Source organism: Balaenoptera borealis, assembly GCF_965194805.1.
Source record: "Balaenoptera borealis genome assembly, chromosome: 1".
In the NCBI taxonomy this organism is placed as follows: Eukaryota; Metazoa; Chordata; class Mammalia; order Artiodactyla; family Balaenopteridae; genus Balaenoptera; species Balaenoptera borealis.
Window position 1 is genome coordinate 72,691,506 of NC_138860.1, and position 26,076 is coordinate 72,717,581.

Below are 26,076 nucleotides of genomic sequence, written 5' to 3' on the forward strand. Positions count from 1 at the left end.
CTAATAAATATTTGTTGATTCAAATACTTCCTTCTATCACCCTGTATGTGCAGTCCACTCTCAATCCCTGATACTATTGTCCTCCTGAAGAGTTTTCAGTCTTTCTACATCTCTTCATTTCCGCCACCATCACTCAGCCTAAACTTCTATCACATTTCATTTGATTTACTGTGATAGCCTCCTCATTGCTCCACCTGCAGCCACTCAAATTTATTCTGTTCAGTAACACCTGGAGTAGTTTTTCAAAACACAAATCTGATTGTGTTATTTGCCCTTCTTAAAACACTCAATTTCTTCCCATTGCTTTGAGGACAAAGGTGTGGCCTACAAGGTCTAGCGTGGTCAGGTACCTCCCTCTCTCCCCCTCCGACCACATCTGCGTCATGTTTTTCCCTACTTTCTATTCTCTAGCCATCCTCTGAACTAATCTTGCTTTTTCCTACTATGGAGCTGGGCTTTTGTATCTGCTTTTTCCTCTGTCTGGAATAATTTTCCCTTCTCATTTGTCTAATAAACTCCTACTCATTCTTCAGATCTCAAAGCCTTATTTAGTCTCCCCAGCAGGATCAAATCTTCAGATCATGGGCCTTAATTTATCCAGATACTTCTCCTTAGAGAACTTACCATAATTACAATTTTTTCTATGTGTGATTATTATTATTCAAATAATGTCCTCTCCCCAACTGAACTGTAATTTTATGAGGGCAAAGGCCCTTGTATCTCTAGCACTTAACACAGTTCCTGGCACAGATTCGCTACTTGATAAAAGTGTGTTGAATAGCTTAAAGAATAAATGATCTCTATAACGTAACATCACATGTATTCTTTGTGAGGAATTATTCTGCTATGATCATAAACTAGTTAGCCAGCATGCAGTGGCATCCAAAGACAAATTTCTTCATATCACATGTATCATGGAGTAGTCTTATGAAATACAAAACACATTTAGCTTCGAATTTGTTTGGATTAATATTCTCATACCTTAAATACTAATATGAATTTGCTCTGTAGATTTTGGGCTTCCTTGGTATCCACAACTAATTGCCTTGTTTCTAGTTATCTGTATTATAGAAGTTAAGTCTCCTTCACCTGACACCTAAATTCAAAGTAACAGTTGCCAGGCAAAGCTTCCATAGTTGTATTTTTTAATATAATTGACTAATGTGCTTGCTTTGAAGATAAGTATGAGGTAGGTTGGTGATGATTGGAATGTCTCATGGCATTTCTTATGGTCTTAGGTCCTCTATTTCAGGTAATCTATCAAAACTCAGTGAACATGCACAGACATAGAAAACAGATTTATGATTATCAAAAGGGAAGGATAGGGGGAGGGATAAGTTAGGAGTTTGGGATTAGAAGATACAAACTACTATATATAAAATACATAAACAACAAGGTACTACTATATAGCACAGGGAATTATATTCAATAGCTTGTAGTAAACTATAATGGAGAAGAATCTGCAAAAGAACTTATGTATATACGTATAACTGAATCACTTTGCTGTACACCAGAAATTCACACAACATTGTAAATCAACTGTACTTCAATTAAAAAAAAAACACAAGAACTCAGCATGTATTATTTTCATTTATATGATCAGTTGAAACATATGATTGCTTGCTCGCTGTAGAGGTCACCATGATGAGTGCAGTACGCAATGAACGGGCATAGATACTGTCTTCTAGATGTTTGTAATCAAATGGATAACTGTTATTTAGCATGAGATATTTAATAGGAAGAAATAAGGTAAATTCCCTCTTTGAACAAACGTCTTAATTGCAAACATAATCCTTTCTGACATTCTGTGTTCAAAATTTGGTATGGATCCAGGCAAGAAAAGTTTGTAGGGACCAAATTTAGAGGTGGCCCATGGGAATTCCCTGGTGGTCCAGTGGTTAGGACTCCACGCTTCCACTGCAGGGGGCACGGGTTCAATCCCTGGTTGGGGAACTAAGATCCCACAAGCTGTGCAGTGTGACCAAAGAAAAAAGGAAAAAAAAAAGAGATGGCCCAGGCATAGAACTTGTACATAACTATGATTAGCATGTTAAAGGATCTAGTGGAAAGGATCCTTTAAAGGATCTAGACAATATGCATGAACAGATGGGGATTTTCAGGAGATGGAAACTATAAAAAAGTGTCACATGGAAATGACAGAAATAAAAACATATCAGACATAAAGGATCCTTTGAGGAAATTATCAGATATGCAAGGCCTTACAAAATTTTATCTCGGCCAACTATTGGAAAATACACTACACCAAGACAAATGAGTAAACCAAAAAAAAAGAGGAAGTTATGAACTCCAGGAAACAAGTGCTCCAACACAGGACTCAGGTGAAGGGAATTGCCGGGACAATGATGACGGCAGATTTAGATCTGACATTCTTAGGAATGTCAGCTGTGCACCAGGCTGAGCTTATAAGAGGGTGCTAGGAGAAACTTCTTCAGGAAAATTTATAATGCCTAATGATCTGACTTTGTACAGGAAAGATTTAGACAGCTAACTAAGAATCTGGGGCTGAATTAGTGATAAGTATGGAGACAACCAAACAAATTTTAAAATGCCATAAATCTACGAAAAGCTTGCAGGAAGTTAAATCGTTTGCTACATAAATTACCTGTGAACAGTATTTTCACGGTCATAATTTTGTAAATGTTGAACTCACATTTAACCAAAATTACAACTATAACAATGGTATATAACTATAACAATTTTATGATGTAACTAGCTTATTTCAAGATATAGGGGTTAAAAGAAAAAGAAAAAAAAACTTTATGGGAGTTCCTTGGTGGTCTAGTGGTTAGGATTTGGTGCTTTCACTGCCACGGCCCGGGTTCAGTCCCTGGTTGGGGAACTGAGATCCCACAAGCCACCGGCACTGCCAAAAAAACAAAAAAACCAAAAAAAAGGATATAGGGGTAAATATCAAAATAATCAACTAAAAGAGGTAAAAGTGGTTGCTCTTTGAAATGAAGGAAATAGGGAGTGGGGGCAAGCATAAGACAATTGCTTATCTTTAAAACTGACTCTTTAAAATAAATGAGTGTTTTACTTTGGTTATTTATTTTTTTTAACTTTTTATTTTATATTGGAGTATAGTTAATTAACAACATTATGTTAGTTTCAGGTGTACAGCAAAGTGTTTCAGTTATACATATACATGTATCTGTTCTTTAAAATGTTTTCCAGTGACAACTCTCATTGGATGATCACCAACTTGTAGACTATTAAAATAGTTACTACCTGATATTTTAAACTTATATAAAAATCTAATCTATTCACAACTTCAGGCAAACAAAAATCCTTTATGAGTATAAATAAGTAGATAAATAAGTAGGCAGCCACAGTTGAAAAGGCAGATATTTTCTGTCTATTGAAACAATTTTGAATCAGTCAATCCATTTTGGACTTTGATAGCTAATAATGAATTTAAGGTGACTAAGGTGTATTTTCACGCATTTCAGTGAACAAACCAATCAATAGTAATAAACCAAACTGAAGGGAAGCCTTGCTATTGCATCTACTCCTTGTTCTGTAATAAAGCGATGGGAAGCACAGGCTCAAAATGTAAAAGAATAAAATGAAATGAAATTAAAAAAATAAAATAATTAAAACCTCAAAAAAATTTGTAGGGTTTTTGAGGAATACAAAGAAATATAAATATATTTGAATCAGAATTAGGTGTAGATTTCGTATCTTGTGCAGATCTGATCCTAGGCATTATTTGGAGAACACTGGTGTTACCTACAAAGCTGTCCTATTGTGGTGGGACCTTTGACAAAAGATGCTTTCATAAAGGTACCAAGTTGTTTGATTTAGGTGGTCTCTAGACTTATGAGTGTGCTCTAAATGTCAGTAAGTCTTTTTTTGTTGTGTCACTTTTATGACATAGACCAATGAAAGAACACTTCAGTAAATGAGAAAGATTAAAGTACTATATGTAATTGGATTCTTGTAACAAAATTATTTATTTGAGAGCATTTATTAAGTACAAATTATTGTAAAGTATGAAATATTTCTTTAGTTTACAGTGCAACAGGATAAAGCTTTTAGAGTAATTTATAAACTGTTTGACAACTCTGGAATTCAGAATGCAGCAATACCAGGTCATGGGTAAAAAATGTGTTTCATAGTAGACAGCTTTTATTTTTGTCAACTCTGATATCTCCATTTCTTTTCTTTCTTTTTTTTTTTTAGAGAAGGATCTCCCTTTATTTTTTAAAAACTTAATTAATTTATTTATTTTTGGCTGCCTTGGGTCTTCATTGCTGCATGCAGTCTTTCTCTAGTTGCGGCGAGCAGGGGCTACTCTTCATTGCGGTGAGCGTGCTTCTCATTGCGGTGGCTTCTCTTGTTGCAGAGCATGGGCTCTAGGCGTGCAGGCTTCAGTAGTTGTGGCACGTGAGCTCAGTAGTTGTGGCTTGTGGGCTCTAGAGCACAGTCTCAGTAGTTGTGGCACACGGGCTTAGTTGCCCTGCAGCATGTGGGATCTTCCCGGACCAGGGCTCGAACCCGTGTCCCCTGCATTGGCAGGCGGATTCTTAACCATTGTGCCACCAGGGAAGTCCAATATCTCCATTTCTTGTTATGGGGTGAGGTTCTGGTGAATAAATATCAGCAAAAAGAGTTTTCTTCGCAACTTCATGAGGTTAAAAAACCATTAGGTTAATTTATATTATCCCTAGAAAAGATTTATCTAGTCTTAATCCAGTGTGCTAGAAGATCAGGTTAATGTTCATTGTATCATCTTATGTTTTTGTTCTCTAGCCTTCTGACTTTTTTTTTCCCCCTTGTTTTTTATGCAGTCATGGTTAAATGCCAAGTAGCTGTGTTATAGTCCTTCTGAGGTGGGAAAGAAATATTTTTTGTTTCTTTGGTTCATAATAATGATAAAGAATAAAGCATCAATGTTTCTGTCCATTATGTCTTTTAAAATGTTATTTCTGTAACATCTTGTAGAATTTGACTTAATTTCCTTTTATGATCTCATACTAGTAGTTCATTCCAAATCTGTCTTGGGACTTCCCTGGTGGTCCAGTGGTTAAGACTCCGAGCTTCCACTGCAGGGCACACGGGTTAGATCCCTGGTCAGGGAACTAAGATCCTACATGCCGCCTGGTGCGGCCAAACAAAAAAAAAACAACTCTTTTTTCCCCCTATATATGTCATGTTTTATCTTTTTATCTACCTAGAACAGTACCTGTCACTTAGACACCCAATACATATATTCACGCACACACATTTTATTATAGTCAGAACTTTACCATTTTATTTTAGTCAGAACTTTACCATTTTATTTGTAATAGTGGAGTTAAATTGAATTTTATATCTCTTTGATAAAGGAGTAACACCAATTTTGCCTTTAGAATTCAGCATACTTAATATACTAAGGGAAAGATTCCTACCTGCCAATTCTCTTTAATGCAGCTTTTAGAAATAATACAGGTACTGTACTATTTGCTAGTAAAGGAAGTATACTAAGATAATATAAGAAACAGATAATGTAAATAGAGTAAAGGTGATTTTTGGTGTATCTATTGCTAGTCCATTCATAGGTGATTAAAGATAGTAAATATAAAATATAAATATGTTAACACTATTCTTCTTCAAAAGCTTACTGTTACTCTATCGTCATATTAATTGAAAAGCCTCAAAAAAAATTGGTCTTAGCTTTTTTGGCTCTCCTGATCTTCCTACCCTGTGCATGTGTTGCCATTTTTCTATACTATAATTGTTACTTGATTATGTGCCCTCACTGAATTGCTTTTTAGAGGGCAAGGATCATGTTTATCTTTTTATTTACCTAGAATGGTGCCTGTTAACTTAGGCAGCCAATAACTGAATGAATGAATGCCCACCTTCTATGGTGAATATGAGAATGGCACTACAATTAATCACCTGAGAGAGCAGAATTTTAAAATTGTGCTTAGACTCTACCTAAGGCAATCACCCACAGCTAATGGTCTGAAAATCATCTCAGTTTTGATTATGACTTTGTCTTTATAAAGTCCTTTATGGGTATTTAATTAATGATGCTTACAATATTGCTGTTTTATTTTTAGAATATTGTGTTTACCTTTTACTGTCAGCAGGTGTGGGAGCATACCAGTTAACCGTGACCATAATCAAAGGCAGCATGTAACTTTCTTGTAAGCTTCTTTCATTGGTTCAGCTGTGATAAAACATCCTTTGTTTCTTTTGTGTAATGCATAATTAATTTTTACTGTGTTACTATGTTGTTTACAGTGGAAAAGAAGAAGGAAACAATAACGGAGTCAGCTGGTCGACAACAAAAAAAGAAAATCGGTAAGATGAGTTATTGGTATACAAAATATTGAGGTTTCTTGGAAGAAATAAATTCTTAGATAATGAAAATGTAATAAAGTATTTAATAGTGGTAACTTATGTTTGTATAGTTTTATGATCTACAAAGCACTTGCATATGTTATCTTACTTGATTCTCTCTGCTTGTTTTTGCTCTTAGGTTTGAAATTTCAGTTTAGTGAAATGGTGTTGACAGTCATGGCTTTTGAACTTGGCTGAAGGTTCTTGGCATAGTTTGTAAAAGGGTATTGTTTTTCTTATCTGAGATGATTATTTCCAGTTAAGTCTGAGTTACTAGTATTTATTGTTGCCATAGCTTCCTTACTGAGAATTGACTGGTGATGGAGATCTACCAAGATGTAGGAAATTTTCTGCTGAGTAATTTTACCTAGTCTGCAAAATAATTACATGTTTTTGGTTTTCCAGTGTAATTTAGAATTTAATTACAGAATGTAGTTCAGTTCCAAAAAGACAATTTATAAATGACTGCATGTGATTTGTATTTATACTTTATGATGCTTCCTGATTCTAAAATCAGAACAAAATGGTTGTGAAATTGTGTATTTGGATCAGAACTACGTCTCTATGCCTAGGTCACTGCTGTTAAATCCCGGGAGATTACTCTACCAGACTAGACTATACAAGTGTTCTTTTCTGGCTAAAGCTTTTCAATTTAGTGTAGGGATATCAGATATGTTCTAAATGGCCTATTCATTTAGTTCCATGGCAAGATGCTACTGTACATCTACTCTGTATGTGTCAGTCACTCTGGTGGGCATTGGAGAAACAAAGTAGAATTCTGTCTTTTAAGACAGGGGTCCCCAACCCCTGGACCACAGACCGTTATCAGGCCACACAGCAGGAGGTGAGTGGTGGGTGGGTGAGGGAGTGAAGCTTCATCTGCCGCTCCCCGTCACTCCTCATCGTGTGCACTACCACCTGAACCATCCCCACACACACACCCCTGCCCTCCTCATCTGTGGAAAAATTGTCTTCCTCGAAACCGGTCCCTGGTGCCAAAAAGGTTGGGGACTGCTGTTTTAAGAGGTCTAAAGAGGAAAAACAGATCAATGCAGTGTAATACTTACTTTTTAGAGAGATATTCTGAGTGTCATAAAAGTAAAGGAGAAAGGATATCCAAAAGAATCTAGAGGATCAGGTTTTCTTTAAGAGATAATGCTTAAGCTGAATCTTGAAGCTTTAGTGTGCATTAACTAAGTAAAAATATAAATAAATAAAATACTGGTCAGTTGAGTTCTTACCATCTGCAACACCCTGAAGTAAGCACTTGACATATTTTTTAATTCTCTTAACAATGGTATGTGGTAGTGAACAGTGTTACCTCAATTTCAGAGATGAGAAAATTGAGGTTTAAGTAACTTGATCTTGGTCATTCAGTGGTATGATGGATTAAGTCAGTGGTAGAGACGGGGTTTGATCCTAGTCATTCATAACGTTAAGAATCTGCAGTTTTAAAAAATTTATTTATTTATTTATTTATGTTTGGCTGCTTGGGGTCTTCGTTGCTGCGCATGGGCTTTCTCTAGTTGCAGCGAGCGGGGACTACTCTTCTTTGCGGTGCACGGGCTTCTCACTGCGGTGGCTTCTCTTGTTGTGGAGCACGGGTCTAGGCGCGTGGGCTTCAGTAGTTGTGGCACGTGGGCTCAGTGGCTTGCAGGCTCTAGAGCACAGGCTCAGTAGTTGTGGCGCACGGGCTTAGTTGCTCCACGGCATCTGGGATCTTCCCAGACCAGGGCTTGAACACGTGTCCCCTGCATTGGCAGGCGGATTCTCAACCACTGCGCCACCAGGGAAGTCCCAAGAATCCGCATTTTTAAGCCTTGTATATTCTCGGTAGAAGTAGAGGGATCAAATAGCAAGGTATATACCTGGAACTACAAATAGTTTAGTATAACAAATAAAAAAGAAGGTATGTATAAAGTACAAGCAGACAAGGCTAGAGAAATAAGTAGGGCCTAGTTCATAAAGATCTTGATAAATTAAACTAAGGTAAGGAGGTTAACGTATGCAGAAGTCTTCCCATAACCATTAAGGGATTTAAACAGAGATTTGAAATCAGATTTTAAGGAAGACAACTCTGGCAATAGTTTGGAGGATGAATCAGAGAGGGGATGATTCTGGAGGCAGGGAAGTTATGAGGCTTTTTAAGTATCCTAGGCATACAAATGGCAAGAACCTGAACCTAGGCAGTGACAATGGGAATGGTGCAGATTCAGTGGATATAGAGGAAGTAGATGTAACAGGACTTGAAGGCCTTTTTTTTTTTCTTAATTTTATTTATTTATTTGGCCGCATTGGGTCTTCGTTGCTGCACACAGGCTTTCTCTAGCTGCGGCGAGCGGGGGCTGCTCTTCATTGCGGTGCGTGGGCTTCTCATTGCGGTGGCTTCTCTTCATTGCGGAGCACAGGCTCTAGGTGCATAAGCTTCAGTAGTTGTGGCATGCAGGCTCAGTAGTTGTGGCTCGTGGGCACTAGAGCACAGGCTCAGTAGTTGTGGCACATGGGTTTAGTTGCTCCATAGCATGTGGGATCTTCCCAGACTAGGGCTCGAACCCGAGTCCCGTGCATTGGCAGGCGGATTCTTAACCACTGTGCCACCAGGGAAGTCCCAGGACTTGCAGACTTTTTAGATGTAGGGTATGTAGAGAGGAATGAGTCTGGGAGAAAGCCCAGATTTCTGATTAGGAGAGGAAATATCGGAGAAGTTGCAGATTGGGATGAGGAAGAGGAGAGGATGATTTCAGGTTTGAACATGTTAGATTTGCAGTGTCTGTGTGACAGTAGGGCGGAAATACTTGGTACACTGTTGGATGTATGGTTTGGAGCTGGCAGAGAGATAAAGGCTACAAATAAAATTTAGAATCATATGATTATAAATTATAATTGAGTCCACAAAGTAAATGAAATCACACAGGGAGACCATATAAAGTAAGAAAAGCAAAGGGCTGAGGATGGAGAGAGTCTTGAGACATAGAAATTTAAGGGGTAGCAGAAGAAGTGGAGCTTGAGGGGTAGCAGAAGAAGTGGAGCTTGAAAAAGTATTGCCAGAGAAGTTGGAAAGGAGTTGTGTCACGGAAGTTGAGGGGAGAGTTTCAGAGGACAGGAAGGGTTAGAGGCTGGGTGTTAAATATCTAAGAGGCAAAACAGAGATAATTAGTGATTTAGCAAGAATAATTTTAGTGGCATGATAGGGGATAGAAGCCAGATTGTATAGATTAGGGAGATAATGCATGGTGAGGAAGTGAAGACATTGAACATGGGTAATTCTTTGGAGTAGCTTTGCTATAAAGGATGGGCAAGATATAAAAATGGAAGGCACATTACCCACTACCCTTAAAATTGACAACACAAACTATCTATACTCAAATTATTTTACCATGGAATGCTACCTTGAATTGTTTGCTCACCAAAATGTCATCAGAAGGTAAAAGAAATAATATTTATGAAGAGTTGCTTATCAAAATCTAATAGGAGTTACAAGACATAATATTTGTTAGGAGTTGCTTGAAGGACAAACATCCTATCCATTCTGTAGATGTCTAAATTTTACTCCTAATTAAACCAGACTATCAGAAATCTGTAAACCTAAACTTGTATTGTTTTGGACTTTATAAAATTGCTTCTACTCTATCTATTTCACCTTGACATTTGCACTATTAGACATGTCATGAAAAACTCAGCCAGATAAAATTTACTGTAGTGCTGCTATGGACTATTTTTGAGAACATTATCTACAACATTACACGATACCCCTTTGACGAGAAATTGTGGAAACTTTCTAGTAGTTTTCAATGTCAAGACAAGCAGTGATTCTCATAAATAATTAATTTATTTTTTATCTTATTGACCCTGTGCTTGAACTGATGGTTATTCCCTCCACTTTGAGACTGGCTGCTAATAAGCATAGAGTCAGATTTGCTATTCATCTCCAGCAACTTTATAAGACCAGTTAAATGTATTTTTGTATACTGACCCTATCTACAATTTTGTTATTATGCAGCCCTTACTTCCCCTTTGCTCAGATTCCCCACTTGGGTTTCTTTAAAAAAAAAAAAAAAAAAAGAATGAATATATATATATATATATATATATATATAAACTTTCCTGGTGGTGCAGAGGTTAAGAATCCACCTGCCAATGCAGGGGACACAGGTACAAGCCCTGGTCCAGGAAGATCCCACATGCTGCAGAGCAGCTAAGCCTGTGTGCCACAACTACTGAGCCTGCGCTCTAGAGCCCGCGAGCCACAATTACAGAAGCCCACACACCTAGAGCCCATGCTCTGCAACAAGAGAAGCCACCGCAATGAGAAGCCCGTACACCGCAATAAAGAGTAGACCCCGCTTGCCGCAACTAGAGAAAGCCCGCGTGCAGCAACGAAAACCCAATGCAGCCAAAAATAAATAAATAAATTTATTTTAAAAAAAAACAAACATATATATACAGTAATGGGGAGACTATAAAGAATGATATTGCTGCATTGAAAGAAGGGAGTTTTTAGTAAGAGCGGTGTTGTCAGCAATATTCAGTGTTTCAGAGAAGCAAAATATCATTGATATCACTAGGTGAAGCTCTTAGAGATGATGGTCTTGGATAGAGACATTAATTTGAAACTGAAGTATCTGAAGATTTTATGTTTCCCGTTCTTAATTTCAGGAGCAGATGTTTTGGTTATTTTACGTTTCCCTCTCATTAAAGAGAAACTACTTTTGATGTGTGAATTTTATTTAGATATTTTGGCTGCAGTCAAGTTACCTCAAGTAATGAGGAATTTAAGGATATATGTGATCCAGAACTCAGGAAAAGCTGAACTAATTGGTTACAGGAAGGCAGGAACTGTGTTAAAGCAGTTCCTGCAGGCAGAGCAAGCCCTGGGATAAAGCCAGACATTGGGCTCCACTCTTAATTTATAGTACTTCTCTCTCTTCTGTTGTTCAACTTCCCCACTTTCTCTGCAGTGCTTTCCTAGCATTTAATTTTTGCCTGCGCCTAACTTTGGCTTGTGTCCTGTGGTTCTTTCTGTATCAGTATTACTCATAATGTGCTCTCTAGGCCACCTATATCAATATTGCTTGAGATACTTGTTACAAATGAAGGGTTCTGAGTCTTACTCCCAGGCTTTACTGAATCAGAATTTCTGGACATGGGACACAGGAGCCTGCTTTTTTAACAAGCTGCCCAGATAATTTTTAGACGAACTAAAGTTCAGGAGCCAGTTCTACATTACTGTTTTGCTGTTTCTGCTCCCACAGTTAAATGATTCACTTTCCCAAGATTTTTTGGTTTAAATTCCTGAAAGAAGGAATCTGACTAGCTCAGCTCATCTTTTTATGCCGTAGGTCATGGGTAAGCCTATGGATTGGCCTCCTTTTTGGTCAGTAGTGGCAGGGCAGGGGGTATTAGGAATCTTCATAAGGTTGAACCTCAACAAAGACTATGATGAGAGGGAGATATTCCCCAGAAGGTGGCTAGAGAAGGGAGAGCAGGCATTCTGAAACTTTGCTGAATGGGGTGTGTATCTCCTTTCTTGTTGACTTGGAAATATGGGAGGACATTTTTGAAATTTATTTGGGGCCCTGAATTTATATATTTATTCAAGACGTTTATCTATGCTATTTGGATTTTCTATAAAAGAAGGCTGTATCAGGCATTTCATTTAAATTTTGCTTCTCCCAATCTACATGAAATTTTAAAGGCATGTCATTAATTGGTCTTCCATTCAAGACAACTCAGAATATAGAAATGTCATGGCATACCTAACTCTTTTAATCTATAGAGAAGCATCTGCTATTTTGATCATCTCTTCCTTATTTGAAAATGTTCCCCATCTCCCAAACTGTCGGTTTGATCAGACTACCCATTTGCCCCGTGAGTACTTTAATTGATTTATATTCTTTGACAGAAAAGTCACTGGTTATTTATTTTTTATTTTTTAAATTTTTTTGGCTGCATTGGATCTTCTTTGCTGTGCATGGGCTTTCTCTAGTTGTGGTGAGCGGGGGCTACTCTTCGTTGCAGTGTGCGGGCTTCTCATTGCGGTGGCTTCTCCCGTTGTGGAGCATGGGCTGTAGGCGCGCGGGCTTCAGTAGTTGTGGCACGTCGGCTCAGTAGTTGTGGCTTGCGGGCTTTAGAGCGCAGGCTCAGTAGTTGTGGCACCTGGGATTAGTTGCTCCGTGGCATGTTGGATCTTCCTGGACCAGGGCTCAAACCCATGTCCCCTGCATTGGCAGGCAGATTCTTAACCACTGCGCCACCAGGGAAGTCCCATCACTGGTTATTGACTAAGGTAAATGATGACGTGTTCCTTTTCTAGTTAAATTATGTTATCTTGTTGTACAAAGCGTAATGCTGTCAAATAAAAATGTGTGATAGATTGGCTTGAGGTTTGTTCATTCTTTGGTCAGAATGGATGTCATAGTTGCTATTAGTGTATTCCAGTACCTACAAGAAATGTAGCTTCTTTTTAATTGGAGTATTCCCTTTTAGAATTTTAATGTTTCCTTTTGTCTATCATCTTGGATAATAAATCATCCTAGAATATAAATATATCTTCTTTATACTTCCAGTTTTTTCTCTCCATGAAATTTCCTCAAATTTCATAGAGGGTGTATTCCAAAAGTTCAGTAGTAAAAGGGTGTATAGAATTCCTTTCAGATGGAGGAACTGAGGTATGATTCTCCTCTGTATTAAATCCTGAGGTTCTGAATGGCATAAAGAATAGTTCACACAGGACAAGTGAACACTGAATGACATAGAATATTTATTTCCAGCACTCGGCTTGGAACCTTTAAATTCTAGATCTTCAGGGGAGGTGTAGAAGGTTTTAGACATACGTTTTCTCCCTCCTGATGTCAACATAACAGTTGAAAGGTGGGTTGGGAAGTACAACCATCTTGGAAGCCTTGGGCTTCTAGATGTTGAGTTTTCTCAAAGGAGAAAACTAAGGCGAGTGAACCTTAGGAGGAGGTTCACTAGCTATACTTCTTTTAAGTAACACACCACCAAGATGAAAATAACATTAGACTGAGACAGTGACTTCCCTACCTTATTGGGGCCAAGAAACAACTTTCTGAGAGGAGTTATGCTAGTTAACTGACAACAGTTAAGGGCTAAGTTACACACAGAGCAATAGAGAACCAGTCAATCACTTTTACTTATTTCAGTATACTCTTAACTATTTGGGGTACTAGAAGTTAAGAGTTAACTAGCTAGCTCTTATTGCGTCATCTCAACCAAAACTGTTCTCATAATTACATGAAGCATTATGGTCAAATATTTGATTGCTGCTAATAAACAATATAAATCATCATTTCAAAATAAATTGTTTGCACTTATTTTACTTACTAATGTGACTTTCCCAGAAATTATTCACTTGAAGAAACAAAGTTTCTTGATAAGGGAAAAGCAGGTTGTTTAAAAAAAGATACTTTTTTCAGTACAGTTTATTAGAAGTTGGATTATTCTTATAAAACCATGCATTACATGGTGGTTATATTGACAAACCTGTCTTCGTAAGCTTATTTAACCCATAATGTAATGTAAAAACTTTATTCTTAGGGACAATAGTTGGTTTTGTTTTTGTTCCTCTTTTGTATTGCTGGTAATTAAAAGCAAAATTGGTTAGGAAATAACATTTAAAATTTACTTAAATCACTGAGGCTTAAAGAAAAGTAGATTTGATTACAGTATGAGAGATAGAAACTCTAAAAGGATGTTTTAAGTACTTTTAAGGACTTAAATGTTTCACTTCTCATTGTGTCTAACAGAATATCCTTGTAAAACTTGAATCTTATATTTTAAAATAATGAGAATGAATAGAATAAATCGTTGCCTAGCAGTTTTATTAGAGTCAGGGTTTGATAGTCATAATGGAAGAGAGATAGAGAAGGAGTTTAATAATTTTCTAAGACTGGAAAGAAAATAAAGAGGGTAAAAGAGAACGTGGGTATTGAGAGAGAGAGAGAGATTAGGAGGATCTGAGATACAATTAACTGAGCTGGGAATGGAGAAAACTGAAAATGGAAAAACTTTAGATTAGGCATTGGGGTTAGTGGGGAGAAGGGGAGGTATATAAACCTAACTGTGCCTTTATGGAGATATTTACAAGTTTATTGTTCATAACTTGGGGAGTACCTGAAATTGCTTCCCTATTGCTAACATTTCTATTAGATCAGGTTTGCTGTTTCCCACCTGGGCATTTCTGGATTTCTGAAAACTCTTACATTGTCTAGGACTTTAAATGTTAAAGTCCTTGTAGTGTTTATGCTTCTTGAGGCATCTTAGCATTTCCTGCCAACTAAGCACATCAAGGTCATAAGAAACTTGACTCTGTTTCTTTTATCCCCTCCAAAACCAGATGAACGTTAACTTATTTCTGAATTATTTGAAACCAACAAAACCTACTTTATTTGTATATGGTGGGCACCTAAAAACAATTTGAGTTGAAAAATCTTCAGTAACCAAGCACAGTAGTGTTGGGATATATCATAAACCTGTACTGCTGTATTCTTCTTAAGCCATGTATACATACAGTCTACCTTGACACTACGTATGGTTAGAGCTTCTGTTTGGACATAATTGAAAAAAGTGGAATAGAACTTCATAAAAACTGTGTCACTGTAGTGTCCTCTCAGCCTTTCAGGTTTTAAGTGCCTCTTCAGGCTACCAGCTTTATCATGAAAGACTCCTGTCCCTGGAAGGGGATTTTTGGTGTACGGTATCTTCAGATCAGCTTTTATTATATTGCTGATTCATTAAGCAATATTGAGCATATACTACAATACTGAGCAGCTAACTACTTGCTAATTACTGAGGATACAAAGATGAAGAAGTCCTTGTCCTCCAGGAGCCTGCCATCTAGTTGCATTGTTAAGTACATAAACAGATCATTATAACAAAATGTATAAACTCAGTGAGTATAATGATAGAGATGTGCTTGGAATATTCTAGAAGCATAAAGAAAGGACTTCTAATCCGGTGTCTAAGACTGCATTGTCCAGTACAGCAGCCTGTAGCTACATTTGACTGTTCAGATTTTAAATTAATTAAAATTATTAATAAATGAAGTTGAAATTTTAGTTCCTCAATCATACTGGTCACATTTCATTGCTCAGTAGCTACATGTAGCTAGTGACTACTGTATTGACAGCACAGATATAAGATATTTTCATAATTGTAGAAAGTTTTTTAGAATAGTATTGCTTAAGGAATCAAGATTGTCAAAAGGAGGTGACACAAGAGCTGAGGCTTAAAAGTTGAGTATAGGCTAGCCAGGAAAGGGTTTGGTGGGGTAGGATAAAACAGTCTAGGTGGAAGTAGGGTAGGCAACCATCCCTATTTGTCTAGTCCGAGGAGTTTGTTGGGATGTGAGATTTTCAGAGCTAAAACTGGAACAGTCTGGGGAAAACTGGGACGCTTGGTCACCCAAGGTAGAAGAGACTTTGTGAACAAACACACTGAATCAAGAGAAAAGCATCATTTATACAGGAACTTAAAGTTGTTTGGTATTGTAAGAACATAAAAATGTATGGGAGCGGTTGGAAATGTGGCTGCAGAAGTAAGCAGGGGCCAGATGCAGGACTTGCAGGTGATAGTGAAACATGATCTTGGGACTTCCCTGGCAGTTCAGTAGTTAAGACTCCACGCTTCCACTGCAGGGGGTGCATTCGATCCCTCATTGGGGAACTAAGATCCCACGTGCCGTGTGGCGTGGCCAAAAAAAAAAGAAACATGATCTTGGGATGAAAAGCCATGGAAGGATTTTAAGCTGGGGAGTATCATGATTTTGTTCAGTTTTGCCTTTTAAGTAGATCTGACTGCATTTATGTGGAAGATGGATTTGAGGGAACAAGTTTGGAGGCAGATCTGTTAGGAGACTTGAAAGTAATATAGGTTAAGAGATGTTAGAAATCCTAACTAAGAAAGTGATAGTAAGGAGGGGAAGAGGTGGATTTCATAAGTATTTATGAGGTATAATTAATAGGACTTGGTGTTTGATTGAAGATAGAGTAGGGAGTCAAGGATGTGCCAAGGTTTCTAGCATAGATGCTTTTCTATACCTTTCTTTTCATGTCTCAGTGGTAGTCCTTTTCCCTCTCTACTTGATTTTATGCCTGTTTACCTTCTAGTCATCCCAATCTTCAAACACCCAATTTTAAAAAGTCTTATTACATTGTAAGAGGGCTGCTCAGGTAGAAAAAGAGCTCTAGTCCCCGAGATACACCTTAGTTCCACCCCATTTTGTTCATTTTCTTCCATATATCTTCATAATCCCCACTTTCTCCTGCCTGTATCCTTTCCCCCCAGGGAGAACAAACTGGATAGGAACGATTTAAGACAAGGAAGCATATATTCATCTCACCGTACATTGTTTGGAAACTACACTCCAGTCTGCGGTTCCTGTAGGCCTTTTCTTCCTTCCTTTCCTTTAACTGCCTGCACTTGCAGCCCTCACACAAGTTTCATATATTCCAATTGTATATTTTTTATTTTAGAGGGTATTATATTTTAATTTCATAATCTTCCTGTGAGGGTGAGGATTTGTGTGTGTTTTGTTCATTCATTTATCCCTAGTGCTCAGAAAAGTGCTCGGCATTTAGTAGGTGATCAGTAAGTATTTGTTGAATAAATTGATCCTGGTGATAAAAATGCATAATCAAAGAAAGCAGTAGCATAGTATATATAGAGATCATTGGGTTGGGAGTTGGGAAACTTGGTTTCTCATCCTGGCTTTGGCATAAAATACCTGTGTGGTCTCTGAGAAGTCACTTCTCCTTTGCTGGGCCTCAATTTCTTCTTAAGTACAATAAAGTCCCTTACGTTGATGGAATACAGTAAATAAGGTCATTAATGTACAGCTGAGACTTCTTTAGCAGTTTAGGTTCTGTCTATATAACAATTTTCTTGAAATATATGTCAAATTTCCTAGCTTTCCAAGTGACTTAACTATGAAACTATGCTTATTTTTAGATTGATTTGACTGTAATATGAAAGAACCTGAATCTTAAATTCATCTTAATTGGCTTTTAATTTTTAGACTCCATGCTCTCTTAAAGAAACTGAAAGAGGGGGAAAAAATCATAACAGATGGGGAATTAATACTTGAAACCTAAGTACAGTCATTATGGTTATACTTCCTTTTGATGTAAAGTAAGAGTATATCTTTTTTTTTTTTTTTAATTTATTTTTGGCTGTGTTGGGTCTTCGTTTCTGTGCGAGGGCTTTCTCTGGTTGTGGCAAGCGGGGGCCACTCTTCGTTGCGGTGCGCGGGCCTCTCACTATTGCGGCCGCTCTTGTTGCGGAGCACAGGCTCCAGACGCGCAGGCTCAGTAATTGCGGCTCACGGGCCCAGTTGCTCCGCGGCATGTGGGATCTTCCCAGATCAGGGCTCGAACCCGTGTCCCCTGCATTGGCAGGCAGATTCTCAACCACTGCGCCACCAGGGAAGCCCAAGAGTATATCTTAATGTACAGAGTTCAGACACTTAAAGTTTAAATTAAACTTTAAGTATTTTTATTTATTTAATTTGAACTATTTTGATCCCCTGCTGCATTTGAATTTTCTGTTAGTACAAAGTATACAGTATTCCATGTATTCAGCTTATCTTACTAAGTGATACTGAGACAGAAGTGCTATTATAGTCATCAGGCAGTGACAGTTTAACATCTGCTTTGCGCTCAGCGCTGTGTATATTAACCAGTTCATTAATTCTTTGCAGAGCGGCAAGAAGAGAAACTGAAGAATAATAACAGGGATCTATCAATGGTAAGAGTCCTAAATGTAACTTCATGATAAACCACATGTTTTTCAGCAAAAGACCCTGATTTTCATCAAGTACACTGCACTTACCTTTTCAGAAATTTATAGTTATGCAGGGTATAAATAATATCATGGTTGTTCCTGGACCAAATAGAAGTGAAAATATGCTACTGGGCTGAAGCTTCATGTTAGTAATATGAATAGCTTTTTTTTAAGGCTCTCTCGAAGTCATAATTTGTCCCTTTCACACAGTTTTTATTAGCTTCCCCCTTATGTTTTCAAATGAAGTAGCTTATTTTCTTTTTCTTCCTCATGTTATTGCTGAATCTTTGGCTTTATGGTGACCTGGTAATCCCAAATAGGAGTTGGAGCATCATAGATGGCCTTTATTGTGGCCTTTATTCTTTAAGAGGCCTTTTGATCTGAGGGTCAGGCATATCATAAAGTGTAAGGAAAAGTGATTTTATTAGCCATTTACTCATTATTTATAAAGAGTAGAGTTCAAGCATGTCTTTCTGAGGTGCAGGTAGGCTAATTATATGGCTTGACTTATTTTTCTACTTAATTTCTGTATATTCAACACAGGACATCTAAACTGTGCAACAGTTGTCTTTTGCTTACCAAGAGACCTTTGCTATATTATTTTATCTTCTGTTTCTTGAAATTCTTATTAAGAAAGATCATAATTTAGAAGTGCATTTTTTTGAAAATAGCTTTTCTGTTGTCGCAATTATTACATGTTCATGAGACCAAATTTGGAAACTGCAGAAAGAAGAGATAAAAATTGCTGATAAACTGTTAATCTTATATCTTTATGATCTTCTATTTGATTATACTTTTATGGCACATGTAATCAAGAAAGAAGTTAGCTACAAGAAACAAAATGCTTAATAATGGCTTAAACATATAAAATTTTTTTCACTTGCTCAAGAGGTACAGAGGTTGGTAGTCCTGGGCTGCTGTGGCAACACAGTAATGTCACTAAGGACTCAGGTTAACCTTCCTTAGCTTATGGTCATTTGGTTGTTTGATGGTGCTTTACTGTCAGGCATTATGTTCTTCATTCCAGGCAAGAAGTATGGGCAAAAGGCCTAAAGGGATGCTAGCCAAGTTTGTCCCTTTTAAAAGTTCTGGTTGGTACTTACATCTCATTGGCCAGAGTTGGGTCATATGGCCACCCCAATACTATTCATCAGAAGCTGGCAAGGAGAAGAGGCCTTGGAGGTGGAGGGTGGGTTAGCCAATAAACAGCTTTTTGCCAAGGAGCATCTTTTAAAAATGACATGAAACCAAAACTTTTGGGGTGTGCTTTAGTGGTGCTTTTTCTCTAGTGTAAAATAACAATTGGTTGGTTTCCTTCCAGGTTCGAATGAAATCCATGTTTGCAATTGGCTTTTGTTTTACTGCCCTAATGGGAATGTTTAATTCTATGTGAGTAGCCTTTTATATGGTTTTATCTAAATATTGCTCTATGTGTGTGTATATGTGAACAATTAACTTTTTTGGTAATATTTTGATATTTCAAATTTACAGAAGAGTTACAAGAATAGTACATTGATTAACCAGATTCACAGTTGTTAACATTTTGCCTCATTTGCTTTCCTTTTTTCTCTGTTTCTCCATATCATATATGTACTCATTCATACATTATTTGTATATTTTTCTGAATCATTCAAGAGTTTGTTGTAGGCTTCATGCCCCTTTACCCGTAACTACTCAAGTGTGTATTTCCTAAGAACATGGACATTCTCTTACTTAACCTCAATCCAGTTATCAAAATCAAGGGAAATTTAATTTTGATGGAATACAATTATAACTTTTTCACCCTCTTAATATTGAGGATATCTTATGTGTAAGGCAAAGACTAAGGTTTTATGGGTCCTCTAAAAAGAATTTAATATGTCTCCTGGGTTTTTTAAGTTCCTTACTAACAAACTGCTTCAAAATGAAGGTAGTCGTACAGAGATGTTTTGACTCTTAAAATAGAGTCTTAACAACTATAATCTTGTTTAATGATAAGGTAGGTTACTATTGTCTAAACTAGCATATAGCAGGCCTGAGTAATTGTGGGACTGCTTTTGACAGAAGCTGGGAAAGTATCCAGAGATGACAAGCTGTCATTTATTACCTTTCAGAGCTCACCTGAACTACCACGCATTTTCCTCACTCACTCTTTTTCTTCCCTTTCTCCTACTCTTCCTCCCCTGCTTCATTTCTACCTGTCTGTCTCTTTCTCTCCTTGTACCCACCCCCCACCCCACCTCCATGTTCTTCTCTTCCCACCTGTCAAGGGCCTACTTTGTGCCAGGCATTGTGCTAGGTATCAGAATATAACAAATAAGGTGTGTTCCCTGCCCTCAGTAATATCAAAATTTTATGGAAAGAAAGGACAAACAAATCAATACATTGATGGATGTTACAATAGATGTGTGTGTGTGTGAAATATAGTAGGGGGGAGAAAGGGAGTGGTTATTTTTACTTAGGTGAGGCACCAAAGGGAATGTCCAAAATGATTTTAATACAGAATTTCCACTTAACTAGTGATTACTAAAATCATAGACCTTTAGTGCTGAAAAGGACCTTTGGAAGGTTAAATAACTTGCCCAAGGTTTGTAGAAGTCTCATAATTTCTAACTTATAACTCTAAACTCAGTATTCTTTTTTCACTGCTATGCTTTCTCTCATTTCTTGGGTATATATCACCGTGGATTACCAGGCAAACCAAACACTGAAAGATTTTGTAGTTAACTAGTAAGCTTCATTGGTACAACTCAAATACTCAAATATTCTTTAATTTGTCACATTCTGGACAGTATAGAGCTAGCTAAGTACTCATCTATATTTTAAAAATTTGATGCTTAACGTCTTATTTTTCTCATACTTCTGATTTTTAAAATAATATTTTTATAGGTTAGTGGTGTGTGTGTGTATAGCTATTCTTATTGGTCTTGGCTTTATTGTGTGATACCTACAATAAATTTGAATCACTGCTTTGCTTGAAGTTCAGCATTTGATTTTATTCCTTAGTCTTATGTACAGGTGGGTTCTAACGAAATAGGCTGATGAAGAAAGAACTGTGGGGAATATAGCCAATATTTTATAATAACTCTAAATGGAGTATAATCTTTAAAAACTGCGAATCACTATGTTGTACACCGGAAACTTATGTAATATTGTAAATCACCTATACCTGAATTTTAAAAAAAAGAAAAGGAAGAAAGAATGGTGGCCATTTCTACCAGTGGTAATGCTGCCTTATATGCATGTGGTTCCCTTTCTTAATGTTATTTGTGAACATATCGTGGTATGAATGGCTGCTCTATGGGAGGGGCATCTGATTCAAATATATTTTTCTCACAATGCCATATTTTTCCCCTCAGGTGGAACCTTTTATTACATTTTTTTCTGTAATCATTGAAGTAATAAATTCTTACTGGAAAAATTCCAATAATATATAAATGTATAAAATATAAAGTAAAGATCACTCTGCCTTCCTCAAATGAGTGTGTGTCCTTTCAAGATCTGTACTTCTTCTCTCCGTATACAAACATTTAGATATTTGTATGTATTAATTTTTATACCCCAAAATGGTTGTTTTGTAACCTGCTATAGTTACCTGTGATAATTTTTTAAATACAGTATGTGTAACTCTTGCATAATCATTTTTAGAGGATTTTTATTATTTTTAATTTTTTTAAAATTTATTTTTTTATTTTTATTTTTTTTGGCTGCGTTGGGTCTTCATTGCTGCACGCAGGCTAGGATTTTTAAAATTATTTATTTATTTGGTGGCACCAGGTCTTAGTTGTGGCTCGTGGGCTCCTTGGTTGTGGCATGCGAACTCTTAGTTGCAGCATGCATGTGGGATCTAGTTCCCTGACCAGGGATCAAACCCGGACCCCCTGCATTGGGAGGGCAGAGTCTTAACCACTGTGCCACCAAGGAAGTCCAATCTTGCATAATCATTTTTAATGTCTGTCAGTATTCCATTGAATGGATGTACCCTAACTTATATAATCTTCTATTAATCTTCACACAGAATTTTCACAGGAGTATGTACACCAGTGTATACTTATTTTTTCCTCAGGCATATCCTAGCAGTATTGCTTAGGAGAAATTTTTTCTTTTTGGCCTTGCCGCACAGCATGCGGGATCTTAGTTTCCCTGACCAGGGATCGAACCCGCGACCCCGTGCGGTGGAAGCGCGGAGTCTTAACCACTGGACTGCCAGGGAATTCCCCTAGAAAGGTTTTTATTAATTTATATTTTTTGATTATTGCCCTCAGTACTTGTGAGTGGTTGAGTGGTTCTTTCTTCATATATTTGTCATTACTGGGAATTATGTATCTGTTTAATATTTGCAAATCTAATAGCTAAACAATAATATTTCTTTTAAAATTTGCATTTCTTGTGAGATATAGCATCTTTTCATATACTTATTATGTTTATCTATTTCTAAATTTCTAGTTCATGTTCTTTCCCTTATTTTCTTTTTATAAGAATTTTTTATTTATTGAGACTATTAAGCTCTCTTTTTGAGATATATGGACAATGCTAATTTTTATGTCAAATCTGTTACTCTTTTCTGTTATATAAATAGTGCCTTTCTCATACCAGATTATATAAATTTTTTTCTACTTTTTATTTGTTATATTTAAATTTTGTTTCATCTGTAATTTTTTTTGGTGGTCAGTTTCCAACTTTACCAAGTACTTAGCTATTGTTAATACCAGGTAGGGAACAAATAATATATTTTCCCTGATGATTTGAAATGACTAGTTTATGATATATCAGGTAGCTTCCCAAAGCTTATGCAGTAGATCTTAACCAGGAATGTGCATCAGAACCAAAGTTTAAAAAGAAAAAGAATTTTCTTATACTAGTAATACACAAATACTTCTAAAAAATTCAAACAGTATAGAGTAATATAGAATAAAAAGTGAAAGTGAACCCAAATGAGTTGAAAACTTATGTCCACACAGAAAGCTGCACATAGATGTTTACTGCAGCTTGATAATTGCCAAAACTTGGAAGCAACCAAGATGTTCTTCAGTTGGTAAACGGGTAAACTGTGGAACATCCAGACAGTGGAATGTTATTCATTGCTAAAAAGAAATGGGCTATTGGCCATGCAAAGACATGGAGAAACCTTAAATGCATATTACTAAGTGAAAGAAATCAACCTGAAAAGGCTACGTACTATATGATTACAACTATATGACATTCTAGAAAGGGCAAAGCTCTGGAGACAGTAAAAAGGTCAGTGGTTGCCAGGGATTAGGTGTGAGGGAGGGATGAATAAGCAGAGCACAGAGGATTTTTTAGTGTAAAACTATTCTGTGTGACACTAAGGGTGATACATGTTGCTATACATTTATTAAAACCCAAGAGTGAACCCTAATGTAAACTGTGGACTTTGGGTGATAATGAGGTGCCATTGTAGGTTCATCAGTTGGCAATTATGAATAATGCTTCCATAAACATCTGTGTGCAGGTTTTTTTGTGAACATGTTTTCAGCTCCTTTGGATAGATACCAAGGAGCATGGTTGCCGAATGGTATTCATGTTTTTTTTCTGGTCTTTGTGCCCAGCCCAGAAATTTAAATATATATATATATTTAAGTATATATATAAATATATATATACTTAAATATATATAAACATATATATTTAATCTATTTAAATATATACATATTTCTTATGTCTAGGACTGTGAACACCTAGAAGTTAAAGAATGTATCTCTATTTTTATAAGCTGGTATGTGAAATTAAAAGTCTAGTACATTTTTTTTTTTTTTTGGTGAGCGAATTCCAAGTTTTATTTCACATATATTGAAAAGCAGACGTTTCAGATCTGATGTTCAGAATATCCAGTCTATAGGATTCAATGCTATCTTCATATCCTCAGATAAAACGTCATTGTTCATGTGACATGACAGTCCAGACAATAGCTGGGATTGAAACCGAATGCACCCCTTTCTTTTTCTTTTCATTAAAAATATTAGCAAATAATAATTTAATCAAAATTTAATCATATTTGTATGTATGAATTTTAAATTTAAATGGGAAAAAAAGGAAAAAAAAAATATAGAAAAAAAAAACCCACCATCCCTCAGCAGTTCTAAACAAAATTAATGTGGGTGTCAATTATTACAGAGTCTAGTACATATTTTGATTGTATTGAACAATCACTATTCATTTTTCGTATAATTTCTCTTAGTTTCACCTTGATCATCTGTTTATTATGGAATGGAATACATTATCTCTAATATCTATTTTAGTCTTAAAATTGTTGATAGAAAAAAGCCTCAAGTTAGACTAAGATGGGAAGGACTTGAGCTCCCAGATTGCCAGAGTAGCAACAAGAGGCACCAAATTCAGCTATTTATTTGTCTTTGGCTTCTCTTCTGGATCATTTCCATAAAGCTGAAACATTAAATCTTAGAATTAGAAGTGATCTTAAAAGTCATTTAACACATTACTTCTGTGTCAATACGGAAATGCCTCCAATAATACCTCTAGCAGATAATTTTCCATTATTTTTAATCATTTTCAACGATGAGGAGCTTGATGGTTTCTGAGATAATATAGTTTTACCGAGTAGTATTTAGAGTATGAAAGTGGTTCCTTTTACTGGACCAAAATATGCCTGCTTGTTCTTCTGCTCATGAGCAGTGGTCCTGCCCTCTGGAACTGCAGAGAGTAAGTTCACTTAAAGAAATAATCGACCTATTATAAGCTATTTCTCTCTTTGCACCTTTTTCTTTCTCTCCCTAACTCTTTTCATTATTAGGCTACACACCAGTAATGGTATCTATTCGTAACTATTCCAATGGCAAGCCTCTAATCTCCTGGAAAAATTAATTTGAAGGGTTTTTTTCCTTCATATTTGTGGCTGGTTTAAGGTCTCATTCGTACTAAATGCTCAGTTTCACATAAATGAATAACTCACTTATAGGACATGAAAGGTCTTCTCTCTCCTTTTTCTTTTAAAGCTTTTTTCCAGCTTTATTGAGATATATAATGACATATTATAATATAGAACATTGTGTACGTTTAAGGTGTACAGAGTGATAATTTGATACACATACATATTGCCAAATGATTACCACAGTAAGGTCAGTTAGCAAATCCTTCATCTCACATAAATATCATTTTGTTGTGGTGGCGGTGAGAACAATTAAGACTTACTCTCTTAGCTTTCAAGCATATAATATGGTATTAACTATAATTGCTATGCTGTACATTAGAAGCCCAGAGCTTATTCATCTTAAAACTGGAAGTTTGTACCCTTTGACCAGCATCTCCCCATTTCCCTCAACCCCCGTCCTCTGGCAACCACCAATCTAATTCTCTGTTTCCATGAGTTCAGCTGTTTTAGATTCCACATATAAGTGATGTCATACAGTATTTGTCTTTCTCTGTCAGACTTGTATACAGTATATATATCACATTTTCTTTATCCATTCATCTGTCGGTGGACACTTAGGTTGTTTCCATATCTTGGTTATTATGAATAATACTGCAATGACATGGGAGTACAGATCTCTTTGAGATAGTTTATTTCAATTCCTTTGGCTAAATAGCTAGAAATGGGATTTCTGGATCATATGGTAGTTCTACTTTTAATTTTTTGAGGAACATCCATATTGTTTTTCATAGTAGCTGTACCAATTTACATTCCCAGCAATAGTGCCCAGGGATTCCCTTTTCTCCACATCCTTGCCAGCATTTGTTATCTCTTGTCCTTTTGATAATAGTCATTCTAACAGGCATGAGGTGAAATCTCATTGTGGTTTTGATTTGCATTTCCCTGATGGTTAGTAATGTTGACCACCTTTTCATGTACTTCTTGGCCATTTGTATGTCTTGTTTGGAAAAATGTCTATTCAGATCCTCTGCCCACTTTTTAATTGGATTATTTGGGGGGCTGTTTTGCTATTGAGTTGTACGAATTCCTTATATATT

General features: G+C 36.6%; 1 protein-coding gene across 2 annotated transcripts in view; it reads left to right on the forward strand.

Annotated features, from left to right (window-relative positions):
- Window positions 1–26,076, forward strand: part of TMCO1 (transmembrane and coiled-coil domains 1) — a 55,096-nt gene that overhangs the window by 3,355 nt on the left and 25,665 nt on the right. The window contains exons 3-5 of one of the 2 annotated variants that reach the window (XM_082407434.1): window positions 6,253–6,312; window positions 18,068–18,114; window positions 19,472–19,539. In XM_082407434.1, coding sequence (XP_082263560.1) covers window positions 6,253–6,312; window positions 18,068–18,114; window positions 19,472–19,539 — 175 coding nt within the window. The remainder of the gene's footprint in view (window positions 1–6,252; window positions 6,313–18,067; window positions 18,115–19,471; window positions 19,540–26,076) is intronic. The other variant, XM_082407435.1, reaches the window with a different exon arrangement.